This window comes from Poecilia latipinna, unplaced genomic scaffold (genome assembly GCF_001443285.1).
Source record: "Poecilia latipinna isolate Pla-1442-1.1 unplaced genomic scaffold, P_latipinna-1.0 Scaffold2377, whole genome shotgun sequence".
NCBI classification, from domain to species: domain Eukaryota; kingdom Metazoa; phylum Chordata; class Actinopteri; order Cyprinodontiformes; family Poeciliidae; genus Poecilia; species Poecilia latipinna.
The window spans coordinates 66,318-81,747 of record NW_015114993.1 but is presented as its reverse complement, the minus strand read 5'-3'; the positions used below and the strand labels follow the sequence as shown (position 1 = coordinate 81,747).

Genomic DNA, 15,430 nt, shown 5'->3' with positions numbered 1-15,430 from the left:
TAGTCAGTGTTTTCAGCAAAGTTGAGCTGACTGTCCAGGAATGACACAAGGAATTTAAAATTTGCCAGTTTCAACAGGTTGGCCATCAAGAGAAACTGGAATCACTTTCAGGTTTTGTTTATGTCATTTAATTAGCTCTACTTCCTTAAGAAAATGGAAAGGTATGTTCTTTTGTGAGGAAATTTATCTTTTACTGTTCCAGTAATGCCAGAATTAATAATAAATAATAAAGACTTTGTGGTATTCTGATTTAGTAATGTAATTAGATTAGTTGTGTTACCACCCCCACGCCACTAGAGGCAGCGATGGACCCCGAAAAGATGCGACTAAGGAGCAGATTTAGAAGTACACCGAAAACTACAGAATTTGCTAAAAACTGTGAGCTGCGCTTACGTAAATAAAAGATTGAAGTTATGATACATGCTGAGAGTGAAAATCCTTCCTAAAGGTGAAAATAATCACAGATTTCAAAAGAAAATAAAAACGGAAGTATAGGAAATAGCGCCCCCTTTACTTCCGGATTACAATGGTCCCATTTCCAAATAAGGCATGAGACTGACAGCGGTCCGTCCCGCCCCTTCCTGTTTGCTGCAGAGGTCCTTCTCCCTGGTGGTGCGGAGCAGCGAGGAGGAACCGCTTCTGATGGGGAAACATGAATCCACGTAACACTGGCTCTCCCAGATCACTTGACTGCTGAGTGGTGCTGAGAAACCTGCTTAAAATAACATTTCAAATCCGTTTTTGAAAATATAAGATTTATTCTCTGAAATAAAACCCTTATTTCAGTTGAAGTTCCCTTAGCTATTAACCACAAATATAAAAGGTTTTATTTTGAATTCCTGCTCGTAATTTGTGTTTTCTATTGAGGGTCAACAAACTTTCTGGCTAAATATTAAAATATGTTTAAACCTAAAACTCCCTGGGTGCAAATAATTCTGGTCTTAACTCAGTTAGGTGACGTAAATAATTATTGTTTTGTGATGTGAAACATGGAGCTTGAATTCAAGATCAGACCTTTAATACCAAATATGCATAAACATTTCTGCTACTGCAGCACATTGGGTTTTACTGTCTGAGAAAACAAGACAGAAGAACTGCATGACTCGGCACATCAACAGTGATCCAAACTAAACTCAAGCATTTACAGTCCAGGCTGTCATGAAGCTGCCGTTCGACTGAAAAATATACAAATATATCATAACCAAGGACTGATGAGCCACAGAGTCGCCAGAGATCCACCTGCAGCAGCTTTTAAAGTGATTCCTGTTCATTAGAGGCTCCATAGCCATCATGTCACCACGCTCACCCTCAAAACACACAACAAATTCAGATTTTTAAAAAAAGAACTTTAACTTTTCTGTTAAGAATTCTGCAGGGTTTTTAAGCATTTTGATCTTTTTCCTCAGAATTCTGACTTAAGAATATGAACTTTTTTTCAGTAATTTTTTAAAAAGAATTTCTACCTTTTTGGTAAATTTCTGCTTTTTTCACTTTTTAAAATGAGAATTCATTTTTGCCCTTTTTTTTTTTTAGAATTCATCCTTCTTTCCAAAAAGTCAGAATCCAACATTTTTCCTGAACACCCATATTTTTTTTCTGAGAATTCCAACTTTCTCAAACTTCAGACTTTTTCCTCACAGTTCCCACTATTATTTTCAAAACTCAGTCTTTTTAGTAAATGTTAGAATCTCCAACTTTACACAGAGGTTAACATGTGTAGTTTTTTTAGTGGTTCTAATGGTCTTCCGTTCAGCTGGGAGGGTGGAGGAACATACAGTCTTCCTCAGAGACGCTGAAGAACAGGAAGTAGAGTTTAAAAGCAGGAAAGTTGCAGTCTGATGCCTCCAGGCCTTTAGGGGGCAGAACCAACCAGCAGCTCAGAACCAGCCAGTACTTCAGATCCAGCTCAGAACCCGATCATGCCTCCAGCTTCTGGTGCTGAGTTCTCAGGTGTTTGTTCAAGCTGCTCTTCTGCCTGAAGTGTTTCCCGCAGGTGGCACAGGGGAAGGGCTTCTCTCCAGTGTGAATCCTCATGTGGTCGGTGACATGGATCTGCTGGGTGAAAACTTTCCCACAGATGAGACAGGCAAACGGTTTCATGCCACTGTGAGTCTTCTTGTGATTGGCCAGGTAGCTGGTGTTGCTGAAGGCTTTCCCACACTGATCGCAGACGAACGGTTTCTCACTGGTGTGGATCCTCTTGTGTTTGGTCAAGTAGCTGTTCTTGGCAAAACATTTCCCACAAATGGGACAGGGATACAGATTCCCATCTGCGTTCTGTGGCAGAAGGTCCAGTCTTTTCTTTGGCTTCAGCGCCTCCTGGTTCCGGTTCTGGGTCTCTGGGCGGTTCTGATAGAGAAGCTGGTAGCTGCTTGGTTCAGGTTCGTCATCGTAGTCCACAGTCACCATGATGGCCTCAGCCTCCTGCTTCAGCACCAGCGCTCCGTCCTGCCTGGAGCAGATGTCGTCAGGCGCCAGTTCTGGTGCGTTCCGGTCCGGACTGGAACTGCTGTCCCGATCGGTGGGAAGCGCCTCGCTGGAGAAATGATGCTGGAGTTCTGGAGGAGACCAGAGGAACGCCGACATTAATGATGTCACACAACAACGGCTCAAACCACTCTCATAAACCCACTACTACATTGAAATGCAAATGACCTTTTGAGTCTGTTTACTCCAGTTAGTGATTAATTAATTACTAAATTAGTAATTCAATAATCGATTCATCTTTCAGCCTCAGTTGATATAGGTATAATCTGATGCTACAAGCTTAATATTTTCTGTGTTAGTTCATAAATACATCCCAGTCAATAGTAACCAATTATTATTTGAGTAGCTTTACCACAACTTAGCTTTACTACAGTGAAGTCATTCTGTTCTTCCTGCAGTACAACTTCTGGGTACTCTTCCCACTGCTGCTTTAAATACAGGCTTAAAACCCACCTGCATAGAGCTTTGATTAATAACTGAAAAATAAATTAACTTTAGTCTGGATTAAAACATATCATTGGTTCCCTTTATTCTGCCAACTTAATGTAAAGTGTTTGGCGTTTTATTTTAATTTTCATCATGTAAACCCCTTTGCCTTGTTAGTGAAAATGTGCTATATTAATAAACTGGCTTACTTGGATGTGTGTAAATTAATCTGGTTGTGGTAAACAGTGGTGTTCCAGTAAACACCAGTAATTTAAGCATAATTTTCATCTGTGGCAACAGAAATCTACTCCTCAGATATGATTCAGAACATTTTGCAAACAGTTTTCGTCACACTGGCAGTATTTTTGATCAGGCATCAACACAGCCACCTGGCCTTGAAAAACAGGCGCGTGGATTTCATCAGTTGATCTGGGCACCAGTTGATCCAACACACCGGAAGTCACCAGCAGCCGCAGATATAAACTATTTTTTCAGTTTATAACGAGTCTTTAAGGCATTAAAGCAGAGAGACTCGGTGAACTGAACCGGTTCTATTGGTGAACATGATTCTTCACTATCAGACTTACACAATAAGCGGATATGCGTCACTCTTACTGCTGACAGCAGTTAGCATCACAATAACACGGGAATCTCGCTGATTTCTGAACGTCAGGTGACGTCTGGCGTCCCGGCTGCCCTCAGGTCGGATCCAGCCGGACCTACCTGCGGGGTTCTGCTCGGTTCGGGGTCTCCAGGTGAGGTCCAGCAGTCTCCGCTGCCGGTCGATCTCCTCCTCGTACTGGACGATGGTTTTTTCCAGCTGGGTGAAGATTTCTTCAGCAGCAGCAGTTAGTCTCTCTCTGATAAACTCTCTCAGAGGCTCAACGGAACACATTGTTGCTGAATAGAACCAGAAAACACCTGGACAAGCTCTGGAACACACACCAGAAGCTAACTCAGCTAACCGCTACACCGGAAGTTACGACACAATTCACTTTAAGCAGCTGTGTGCATTTCCGCCCCTTGCTGGAGAGAAGTGGAGTCCGAACACGACTGAATGCTAATTAAAGACATTTTAAATGTATTTCTGCCTTCTGAAACAGAGAAATAACCTTGTTTGGATTTTTTGTGTTATCATTTTTACATTTATATATTATACATTTATTATTACTTTAGATCATTAATCAGTCTTATATTAATCAGTATGATGTGATTTTCTTGTCTGTTAAAACTTTTTGACTGCTGTGTTTAATACTTTTGGCACCAAGTATCTGTGCTCCAAGAACTGATTGTTACGGAGCCTCCAGGGGACGTGGGGATTTTTTTCCTTATGCGTTCCCTCGCAATACTTTAATAAACGTTTTCACTGAGGCTCTGTAAGAGGCATATGAATGAAATAAGTAATTATTGATATAACAGGAGCAGCGGCTTTGACACCTGGTGGTGGGCGTGTCGATGTGGGTGTGACGTCACCAGGTATGAATGGGAAGGTGACTCTGCTGGCTCTGTGTGTGTGAGGCAGCGGGTGAGCTGGGGGGTCAGTCCTCGCAAAGTTTGGAGCATGATAATAAAAATGAAATAAATCGATAATTGTGACAGAACAAAGAGGTTTGGACTTGATTGATACACGGACAGATGAGATTCCCCGAGTTAATCCAGTGCGGCCCTCTACCACCATTAGTTTGCTGTGTTTTATAATAATAAAACGTGTTTATTATATTAACTCTTTGGTTCAAAAAACTGATTGAAAATCGATTTATTTACTGCATGTTTATGTCTGTTCAGGCTCAGATGGAACAGAAAGCAGCACTTTAAACCATTCAAACACGAACACAATGGAGACACAATCAGATGACTGATTATCCCGCGATAATAACTCAATAGTCCATGGAAAAACCTTATAAGCTTGTATTAAAGCAGAAAGTACGGCGGCCACCGTAAAAAAGGCTTACAGTATCAATTATGCTGCATGAACTGATCAGTAGATTATTGCAGGGAACGCAAAAGAAAAGAAAATCCCCATGTCCCCTGGAGGGCTCCGTAGATTGTTGGGAGAAATCGCTCCCAAGGGAAAGGACCAGATGACCTGTGTGTAGATGGAGCTGTTTATCTTTTACCTTCTTCCTTTTCCTAAATAAAAGGCCGACTGGCTGATGGAGGGCAGATCCATCAGAGAGAGGCTGGAGGAGCAGGTTCTTTATGTAGGTTCAGAAAAATACCTATCAAACCTTTAATGCTTTACATATGTTGTTGGTATGTTTAGAAATTATATTTTAAAAATCTAATTCTAATATTTTTCTCTTAAAATTCAATTAAAAAATAATTCATTCATTCTAAAGAGAAATTAAATGTTGTAACTCATGTCATCCAAGGATCTTCAAAGAAACTTGGTGGATGGTGATTCTGTGGGCAGGAAGGACCTGCAGTAGCAGTCCATCTTGCAGTGAATATGAAGAGGCCTCTGACTGAAGACTGTCGCTGTGTGACAGTCACATGGCCGTTTCATGGCAGCATGTCCTGGATGACCATCAGCTGTTCGCTAAGCGAATCCTCATCTACAATTCACCAAATAAATCTCTGACAGATTCTCTTATTATTTAGTAAATACATAATTCTGGTGATTCTGACCTGAAACAACAGAAGTTTGGTCGGATTTAACTAAAGACGGAGAAAAAAATGGTGAAATGTTTTTGTTTGCTGTATGTAAACTTCTGGTTTCAACTGTTTGCATTAGAAGCTCCACATTTATTCATGGACATAAAACCCAGGAGGAGTAATGGTTCTTTTTCTTTATTTACAGTATTAATATTTTCAATTTCATCTCCTAATGTTTAAAGGGAAAAGCAGGTGTAGATGAAATGATTAGATAAAACTTAGATAAGATTTATTTATTTATTAAATTGTACAAAGGAGTTTCAAATTAAGAAAAAAATAAACTTTTGTCTAACTTTAAATACTGGTTTATTATGAACACTGCTGTATTTTCCAATACACTATTTATTTATTTATCATGTTCTTTTCTTTCTCCTCTAGTCTTTGGACCGGCCTACACTGAGTATATTCTACACATACTTCAGTTCATCCTTTTCACTTTGTCAGGATATTTAAACAAACTGAAAACAAAAATTCTGTGTCCAGGGTTCAGAATCCTGGCTGGAGCTTTCCTCATTCCTTACCTTCCAGGTTAAAGCCGGCCGCCTCCCGGTGGAGGCTGGTGTTCAGAGCACTGAGTGTTTAACTGAGGTGAGAAAAGTACAAAATACATAAAATAAATCAAACGGGTTAAAAACGGTGAAATAAGGAGAGATTCAGAGACGAGGCAGGAAATATCCTCCAAGAGGCAAATTTATTCATACAGCAGCATCCAGAAACACAAAGAAAAACCAAAAACCTGGAAAACCCCGGAAAACCTGGTAAAACTCAAGCATTAAACATGAGACACCAGTAATGGACGGTGTTGTGTGACGCCAGTAGCTCCTCTCTAATCACACCGCAACACAAAAAATAAATCAGAGTTTCTGTTTCCTGTTGAGACAGGAAGTCCTTAAACTCTGGTGATGTTGATAAATGAGAGTAAAGTGGGACAGGAGGTCAAATCAGGACGTCCTCACATGAGTCCAGACTTTAAGACGTCAAGTTTAAAACCAAACACTGGAAGGAAAGGAGAGGGCATTTAAAGCCTAAAAATATTATTATTATTATTATTATTATTATTATTATTATTATTATTATTATTATTATTCATTTTAAATCATGTGTGACATCACAATGAAATAAAGTATCCTGAAAAAAATGTATCCTCCGAGAATAAAACGGGTCAATGAACTACTCATAATGTTTTTTTGTATTGATATGTCCGCAAGGATGTCTTGTATGTATTTATTTTATTTGTAAAAGTCCACGGAGTAAAAAATATCTGGGTCACAACCGGAACTGATAAAAGGAACAAGGGAACGGGGTTGGGAACAGAAGGGTGGCAGCTCCAGGGATGAGCCTGGAGATTCCTGATTACTGGAGGAAAAGCGGATCAACTACTGAAGGAATCCAAAGTTTTCTGGAGGAAGATAAAAGCCGCCCGGGGCGAGATCCGGACCCGATGCGCTCCGGCTCCAGGCCTGCCGAAGGGAACTGCCCGGGTACACAGACGCCGTCCCGGTGGGACTCTTCCAGGTTTTTTTATTGTTTTTTTTTTTCGTGAACGAAGATTGATGACATTTTTGGGCCCCAACGTTGTTTTTTTTGAGCGAACAAACCTTATTTTTGATCGCCTAATTATGGACTATTATTATTGATGAAATATCTCTTTTTGGTTGATGGGGTACAGATTTGATGTGCAGTTGTTTAATTGTAAAAAAGTAAAGAATGACTGATATTATGCCATGATTCCATGGAAACAGATGATCGGTTATTAAATGTAGCGGGAAACTCGTAGCCGCATCAGTAAGCTGACCTGTCCTATCTGTCTTTCTATTACAATCAAATCGTTTGTCTGGCGTTGATTATGGACAGCTGCAATCATACTTATTTCTAAAATTGTATAAAAAAACAAGTCAAAGAACTCGCTTGAGCGTGTTCATTTCCCGTTGATACGAGGATTTGTTATGTTCCAGACTTAAACAATATTAAAGTTTCTCACACACCAACACAGACTCTCTCAAAGAGGAAAGGTTTGGTTCACGATAATAAACTATCCAATCTGACACCAAGAAAAGTAATCTAACACTTTTAATAGTAATAATTTTAGCAGAGCAAAACATGCAAATAATTATAACATTTTCATTTTTCATAATTAGGGTAAAACTTAGAAGTCTGGGAGAACTGAGTCCTACTAATAAAAATATCTGATTAAAAAATCTCACGTAGCAAACAAGAAAACAGAGAGTATGAAAGTTAATATGAAAGTGTTTACCTTTGATTCAGTTATGCAATTATTTTATTTTATAATAGCATATATTTTCTTTTTCTTATTACATTTCTCTGTCAATTTATTGTTGATATAAATACATTTTTACCACTGAGGGATGAATAAAGAATCAGACTAAAATAAATTAATTTTCAAAACAAACATGGATCATGAGCATTTAAAACATATTTTAGTGTAAACAGGGACCTGGTCCATCCAGATACAACCAGCAATTTTCTTTAGTGATGAAGTAAACAGACTCTCCAGGATCTTATGATTTTTGTGGCGGTACTTTAGAAATATTTGTGAGGAAATTTGCGATATTTGTAGGAATGATTGACAGTAAATGTGACTGACTCACCTTATCGACCATCAGGTAAACCCAAATAAAGGCGCTTTAATGACTTTTTTTCTGGATGTTGTTTCCCTGTTAGGAAAGCTTAAAACTTCCAGCAGCTTATTGGGGAGGAGATAAATGTAAACAGCTGCTTTGGTGTCAGTTTTGACATACAACTGATACAAATATATCAAAGAAATTAATATTTTGACAACTCCAGCAGGAGGAATGGTTCACTGTAATGGGTTCCTCCTTTTCCTTACTAAATGATATTAGCAACATCTATTACCACAATAACTTCAATCATATTGTGAAGGAAAAGTTCATCCCAGTCACCATCTATCTAAAAGTAGTTACACTGCATGTTTGCTTATTTGCAAATGTGCCGAGTCTGAGAAAGAAACCAGACGGACGTTTAACGTTTCTTGCCTGTGTGAGTTCTCATGTGAACATTCAACAGATCTTTTCTGCTGAATTTTTTTGGACAGGTTTGACATGAGAATGGTTTCTCACCGGTGTGAGACCTCATATGATACGTCAGATGACTTTGCTGGTTAAAGGCTTTTCCACAGGTTTGACATGAAATATGCTTTTCACCTGTGTGAATTCTCATGTGACGAGTCAAACCGTTTTGCATGTTGAAAGCTTTTCCACATGTCTGACATGAGTAAGGCTTTTCACCTGTGTGAGAAGTCATGTGAAAATTCAAAGAATTCTGGTGGGTAAAAGTTTTTCCACACATCTGGCATGAGAAAGGTTTCTCACCCGTGTGAATTCTCATGTGAACTGTCAACCGAGCTTTAACGCTAAATTTTTTTCCACACATCTGGCATGAATAAGGTTTCTCACCTGAGTGAATTCTCATGTGAAGAATCAATTGACTTTTCAAACTGAATTTTCTTTCACAGGTCTGGCATGAGAAAGGCTTCTCACCCGTGTGCAAGTTTATGTGGAGACTCAAGCTACTTTGCCGGTTAAAAGCTTTTCCACAAGTCTGACACAAAAAAGGCTTCTCACCAGTGTGAGTTCTTATGTGGTCTCTCAAAGTGCTCTGCCTCATATAAGCTTTCCCACATGTCTCACATGAAAAAGGCTTCTCACCTGTGTGAGTTTTCATGTGGTCCCTCAAAGCACATTGCAAGGTGAAAGTTTTTCCACAGGTCCCACAAGAGAAAGGCTCACCTGTGTGAGTTTTGATGTGGTATTTCCATTTACTTTCCACAGTGAAAGCTCTTCCACAGAACTCGCATGAGAAAGGCTTTTCTCCGGTGTGGGTTCTGACGTGGCCCAGCAGCTGACTATGCCACATGAAGGTTTTTCCACAGGTCTCACATGAGAAAACCTCACCAGTGTGAGTTCTTGTGTGCTGCTTCAATTTGCTTTTCTCGGTAAAAGCTTTCCCACAGGTCTGACATGAAAAAGGCTTCTCCCCCGTGTGACTTCTCATGTGTTCTTTCAGTTTACTTTGCCAGAGAAATGTTTTTCCACAAGTCTGACAAGAGACCAGCTTTTCGCCTGTGTGAGTTCTCATGTGGTATTTCAGTTTACATTTGTAGAGAAATGTCTTTCCACAGATCTGACATGCTAAATTACTCTGACCTTGGTGAGAACTCATTTGAAGAACTAAGTATGCTGGAGTCAAACCGTACATGGTGCAGACCTCACTGTCCACCTGCTTTAACTGCTGAGGTTCAGGTTCATCCTCTTCATTGTTGGTCTCTGGACTATCTGGTGTCTTCTGACCCAAACTGGAGTTCAAGTCATGGTTTTGTCCTGGAGGGATAAAAAGGCTTGTTATTGAGAATGTAATAACTCAAACTTTTTATTCAATTAAAATTTAAAATGCTTTGAATGCACAAAAGTAGAATCAAATAACATTGTCTCTTTGACCTCATTTTAAAAAGAACAATGTTCATCTTTACCATAAATATGACCAACAGACACAGTTTCACTGAACTCCAATCCAGAATCGCGCAGCATTCTGGGTGACGTAGGCAGAGGAAAGACTTTTATGGCACTGAATGACTACAGACCCATTGCTCCGACCTCTCACATTATGAAGGTTATGGAGAGGATGGTTGTGGTACATCTGTGGTCACAGGTGGATGCAGACCAAGACCCTCTCCAGTTTGCATACCAGCCCCACTTAGGAGTGGATGATACATCTGCTGCAGAGGGCCTTTTCCTCCCTTGACAGACCTGACACCACATCCTGTTCTTTGACTTTTCATCAGCCTCCAGCCAGGATTACTATGGGAGAAGATGGCTAAAATGGATGTAGATGCATCACTCATCAACTGGATCATTGATTGTCTGACAGCCAGACCTCAGTATGTGAGATTACAGACCATCTAATATGTAACATCGGAGCTCCCCAGGGAACTGTGCTGTCTCCCTTTCTATTCACCACCTACTGCAGACTTTAAGTGCCGTTCCAAACTGTGCCATCTGCAAAAGTACTCAGATGACAAGGCTATCGTGGGGTGTGTGGAAGGGGGCAGGAGGTGGATTCAGGACATTGGTGGATAATTTTGTGACTTGGTCCAGAGAGAACCAACTCCTTATTAATGTAAACAAGACCAAGGATATGGTTGTCAGTTTCTGCAACAAGAAAACACATTTGCTCCTAATCTCCATCTCAGGGCAGATGTGGAGCAGGTTCAGTCATACAAGTACCTTGGTGTTACATTAGACAGGAAGCCACAGTGGACTACAAACACTGATGTGCTCTACAAAAAGGCCATGAGCAGACTCTGCTTCCTAAGCTCAGGTCATTAACATCTGCAGTAGGATGCTCTTCCTGTTCTATCAGTCATCAGTGGCTGGTTCAATGCCGTGGTGTGCTGGATGCTGCTCAAACAGACTTAAACTGATAAGAAAGGCCGAGTCAGTTGGATCAAACTGGCTCCACTGGAAGATGTGATGAGAGACAGAATGAAGATCAGAGCTATCAAGGATAGCCTCTTCCATCCCCCTGCAGCCTGAGGAGCAGACAGATCACTGCATGAGCTAAAGGACGCTACGGCCAGTCCTTCCTGCCACCGGCGACCAGACTTTATAATGCAGACATGGTCTCTAGAGCTGCCTTTTAAATACTGAATATATGTTTAGTCCTAAGGATATGAGTGTCCTTAGGACTATCACTGGTCATTGTTATTTATTATTGTTGTATGTTTATTCTTATTACTTTATTTATTTTAATTTTTATTGTGTACTATGCTGTGACAAACAAAATTTCTCCCCCTTAGGGGATCAATATGGTTTTATTATCTTATCAAGTAACTCACTCACGCTTTGGTTACCTAGCAACAACCTGCAGCAGTTTCATGTCCTCCAGACACATCTGCACAAAGATCAACGCTGCATTTTGTACACGGCTCCCAGTTTCTTCTCCACATACCTGCTTTGATTCCAGTCCACATTAAATTTATATTATAACTTAATTAAAAGCTATCTGGCCAAGACCGGTCTCGACTTCCTTCAACACTGGCTGGGAGAATTGAGAATTACACTATAAAATGTCTGTTGTGTTTCAGGTCCTGCCTATTAATGACAGTCAATCATCCAGTTTCAGGGCTGTGATGGAGGAAACAAGGCAGCGGCCATTCTGAAGTTTAACAGCTTTCATGCTGTTTAACAGCTGGGAATAATTTGACGTTGTTTTCTTCGTAATGGATGTTATTTGTAGTCGCCGTGCTAAACGATGCCTCCAAACAAATGTTGACATCTCAGGAACCATAAAAGGTTTGGATTTCATTCACCTCCCGTCTTTATCAGAAGGAACAGGAACGTTTGTCATTTTTAGGGTTTAACATCAGTTTTTTTCTTTACATCGCATGGAATATATTACTGTAACCAGCATGCTAGTGGTAGCCTAGATGCTATCAGTAGTATTTTAGCTAGTTTTAGCTTTTTAGCTATTTTTGGCTTTTTCCTGGGTTTTTCACACTGTGGACTGTTTCTTACCTTTCTGCAAGTTTTCAGCAGGTGGCTTCAGACGTTTTCACCATTTTCACCAAAAGCATTCAGCATTCACACTTGCATTTTCATAGGAAATGCACTTTCTAGTCTGCTTGTTCTCCTAACAGAAAGTTTTTCCAGGGTTTTCTCCAAACACCCTGGCTCTGAATTCAGTCCCTACCCCAAAAGCCCTCCATCCTGGAGGTTTTCCTTTAAATGGGAGCAGAAGGTTTTTGAGTAAATCCAGCAGATGAGAGCCTTTCGTCACATTCCTGATAAACTGATTCCTCTCTGGATGTCCAGCCTCCGTTCCTCTTGGAAGGTTTTTTGCGATCTCTTTGAAGAAGAGTTTTATAACTTAATTTGCTGTTTCATCCACTTCAGCTTGATAGTTTCAGCTCCGAGTCGTCCTCATGCTTTCCAGCTGCATGACTAAAGGGGAATAACCGACTCTCCTCTAACTGGCATTGCTTAAGGATACATATCTTTGCAGCAAAGCATCATATTTTTTAATTTTCTCAAACAGTCAACCTGGTTCACTCCCTTTCGCTCCCATTCGAGGATCCAGCTCCTCCTCCTCTGCTGGGTTCAAACACTGAAACTGATGAGGTGAGAAACATCTGAGATGTTCTGAGACATTTTTAACCTGCTGATGATTCCACACCAGATTCCCAGTCGGGAGAATAAACGCTCCGCCTTCCTGTTGGAGAGCCGACTGTTTACATTTTAAACCAGTTTTTACCAGCCAATAGTCTGATGAGCTTTTGTTGCTTTTTCAATCTGTGGCGTTGAGAATGTTGATGTTACCTTTTATAATGTTCAAAGCATCTCACAAAGTTTGAAGGTTGGTTAAGCAATGCGGCAGAATATCTTTGTGTTTGAGTGGCAGCATCTTTCTCCTTGTTTCAGGTACGTTCACAACGACCACCGGCTAAAAATGACGTCATCCAAAACGAGGCGTCGATTCACTGGAAAAGGATTTTCAAAAGAATGAGGTATTCCTTCAACAAATTTTATATTTTTATTCATTTTCTACAATTCAGGATACATATGTTGAAAAAGAGTATAAATCCAAACAATGTCATCCGGTACAACATCCGTCACAATTCATGGTTACATTCTGTAAAACACAATGACAGTTTTCCCAGACCCACTTGGTCCCACCATCAGACATCAGACAGGTTTCTTCAATCTAAATCAAAGCGAATCTCCGGAATGAGACTTTTTTCTTTCACTTCTCTCTTAAACCCTAATAGCCAAAAGGTAGAGTTGATCCATCAGGAAAGAAAAGCTTAAGAAATGCTGCGTATTGTAACAGGAAGCCGTCTTCGTCCCGTTTGCTGGAGCGTTGCTCAGGAGCTCCAGCTCTGACGCCGTCAGATCACCTTTCTTTTGTTTTCTGGCTGGTTCAGCAGTTTCTTGGTTCTGCTGCCATACATTCCTGAGTTGTGCCTCCCAGCTCATCAGTTAAATCCCTGAGGTAATTCCCTGGTCTAGATTTCATTTAATGCATTTTCTTGACTATTAGGAGAAGCTGGAGGTTGATTCCCAAAGAGCCCGTTCTGTTGGTCTAAAATAATCTGAGCAGCATCAGAGATTTCTCATTTCATCTGAATCAACTCTACCCTCTTGGTCTCCCACACGTCAGAGTTAGCAAGGAGAGTCACTCGAATCCCTTGAAATGACCTTCAGGTCAGAGGAGACGCTGTGGAACAGAATCTGAGTCGCATGAAGCAGCAGAGTGGCCTTAGTTTGATGGCGGACGGCGTTTCTTCTGAGCACTGAACGTCTTCCTGGAGTTTTCTCCAACAGCAGCAGAGACTCTACATGAGAGAAAAATTACATTTAAATAAATTAATGCAATTAAACATCCAGCAGCTATGACTTCTGATTTTACTAAATAAAATGAATTGAATTAGCACACCTGAGATTAATCCATCGACTAACGACAGTCTGCGGTGCAGCGTCCGTGCTCTCTGCCTCTTTTCCACCGACCTGAAAGCTGAGAAAGATTAATGTAGAAACTTCAGTTCAAAGCAGGTAGAGCCTGGAAATAACATCAGCAAAGCAGGCTGGCAGTTTCTATCACACACACACACACACACACCAACTCCGGTTAAAGTTAACCTATTCATTTATTCTTTACTTGGTATTTCTGATGATAATAACCGGTATAAAAGCCTACTCCCTAGAGGAGCGCTGGTCCCAGTCTGTCCACCAGCAGCTGCTGGCCAGTTCGGTCCAGCAGACGTCTGATTGGCTGGAACTGGGTGTCCAGCCGCCTCAGCTCTCTCATTACAGATTAAATCTACAGCAAGACAAAAAGAAAAACAATAAAAATTAGTTAGTTTCCTGCTTAAGTAACAGTTTTACACTTACTCTGTGTGTATATATATATTGAGGGATTTTTTTTAGCAAGAACCGCTACTTACTGTTGGACAGTGCAGAGAAGTCCTAAGAATCAACAGATGAAGACCTACTGAAATTAGCCTGGATATCGGATATTATTCAGAATGATGCTGCTTTTGCAAATGAAATAAATTAAAACATCGGCGGCACTGGAGCAGACGGTGTCCTGCGAGTTGACTCCTCAAGGCGCGCTGTCCTTTTAAACACCTTTTAAACGGATGAAGGAAATTACGAACTCGTAGTCAGCACTAACTAGTTGTACGTGTCTTACGTTAAATGCTTATTGTTCAACCTTTATCCTGAAACGATAGCTGCTTCTTTTTGTGGATCCCCTGCAGAATGAGCACTGCATCCATTTCCCTTTTACATATCAGGCGTAAGATTTAGCGCATTATTTTGATAACGGCTAAAACCAATGCTAGTCGTCTTTAGCTAGCAGCTTTTTGCCTTCCTGCAGGGAGATGGGGCGGGATCTAGTGTACATGATGGCTGTGATGATAATTGTCAAAACTACAACTAGATACGATCAGGAAAAAGTTTAATTAAAAGAGAAAAATATCAAGGGATAGGGACGTAGCTCAGTTAAGCTAGCTTGACTATGACAAGTGTAACATGTAGATGTGATGTGGAATTCGGCGTGCTTCAGTTCAGTTAAAAATTTTAAAATGGCAACCCAAACAAACTCTGACAGATCAGAAGAGCAGCTGTTTAAATTAGCTAATCAACCAGCGCTATGTTAACTTAGCTAATAGCAGCAGGAGCTAATCCACCACTGCTAGGGTTAGGGTATCGTCTTTGTGCCGTCCAGATGTTAACAAGATTGAACGGTAACATGCAAGGGTCCATAGAGGTCTGTGTGTGTGTGTGTGTGTGTGTGTGTGTGTGTGTGTGTGTGTGTGTGTGTGTGT

At 40.6% G+C, this 15,430-nt stretch overlaps 1 protein-coding gene and 1 long non-coding RNA gene across 2 annotated transcripts; both read right to left on the bottom strand.

The window, feature by feature from the left end:
* Positions 1 to 1,531: 1,531 nt before the first annotated feature.
* Positions 1,532 to 4,021, bottom strand: LOC106937558 (zinc finger protein 287-like). Its single transcript, XM_015019118.1, has 2 exons — positions 3,637 to 4,021; positions 1,532 to 2,558 (listed from the first exon to the last, which is right to left on the bottom strand). The coding sequence occupies exons 1-2, from the start codon at positions 3,806 to 3,808 to the stop codon at positions 1,918 to 1,920; spliced, it is 813 nt and encodes a 270-aa protein (XP_014874604.1). The 5' UTR covers positions 3,809 to 4,021; the 3' UTR covers positions 1,532 to 1,917.
* Positions 4,022 to 13,115: 9,094 nt separating this feature from the next.
* On the bottom strand, positions 13,116 to 15,154 carry LOC106937559 (uncharacterized). The gene is made up of 3 exons (XR_001422416.1): positions 14,299 to 15,154; positions 14,038 to 14,115; positions 13,116 to 13,936 (listed from the first exon to the last, which is right to left on the bottom strand). It is a non-coding gene; the product is annotated as an uncharacterized LOC106937559 (long non-coding RNA).
* Between the last annotated feature and the right edge of the window lie 276 nt (positions 15,155 to 15,430).

What these genes read in the sequence shown, in the direction of transcription:
- LOC106937558 (XM_015019118.1), bottom strand. Translation starts at nt 3,808, where the DNA reads ATGTGTTCCGTTGAGCCTCTGAGAGAGTTTATCAGAGAGAGACTAACT. An exon ending in AACCGAGCAGAACCCCGCAG is followed by an intron (nt 2,559 to 3,636) that starts GTAGGTCCGGCT and finishes GGTCTCCTCCAG; the next exon opens with AACTCCAGCATCATTTCTCC.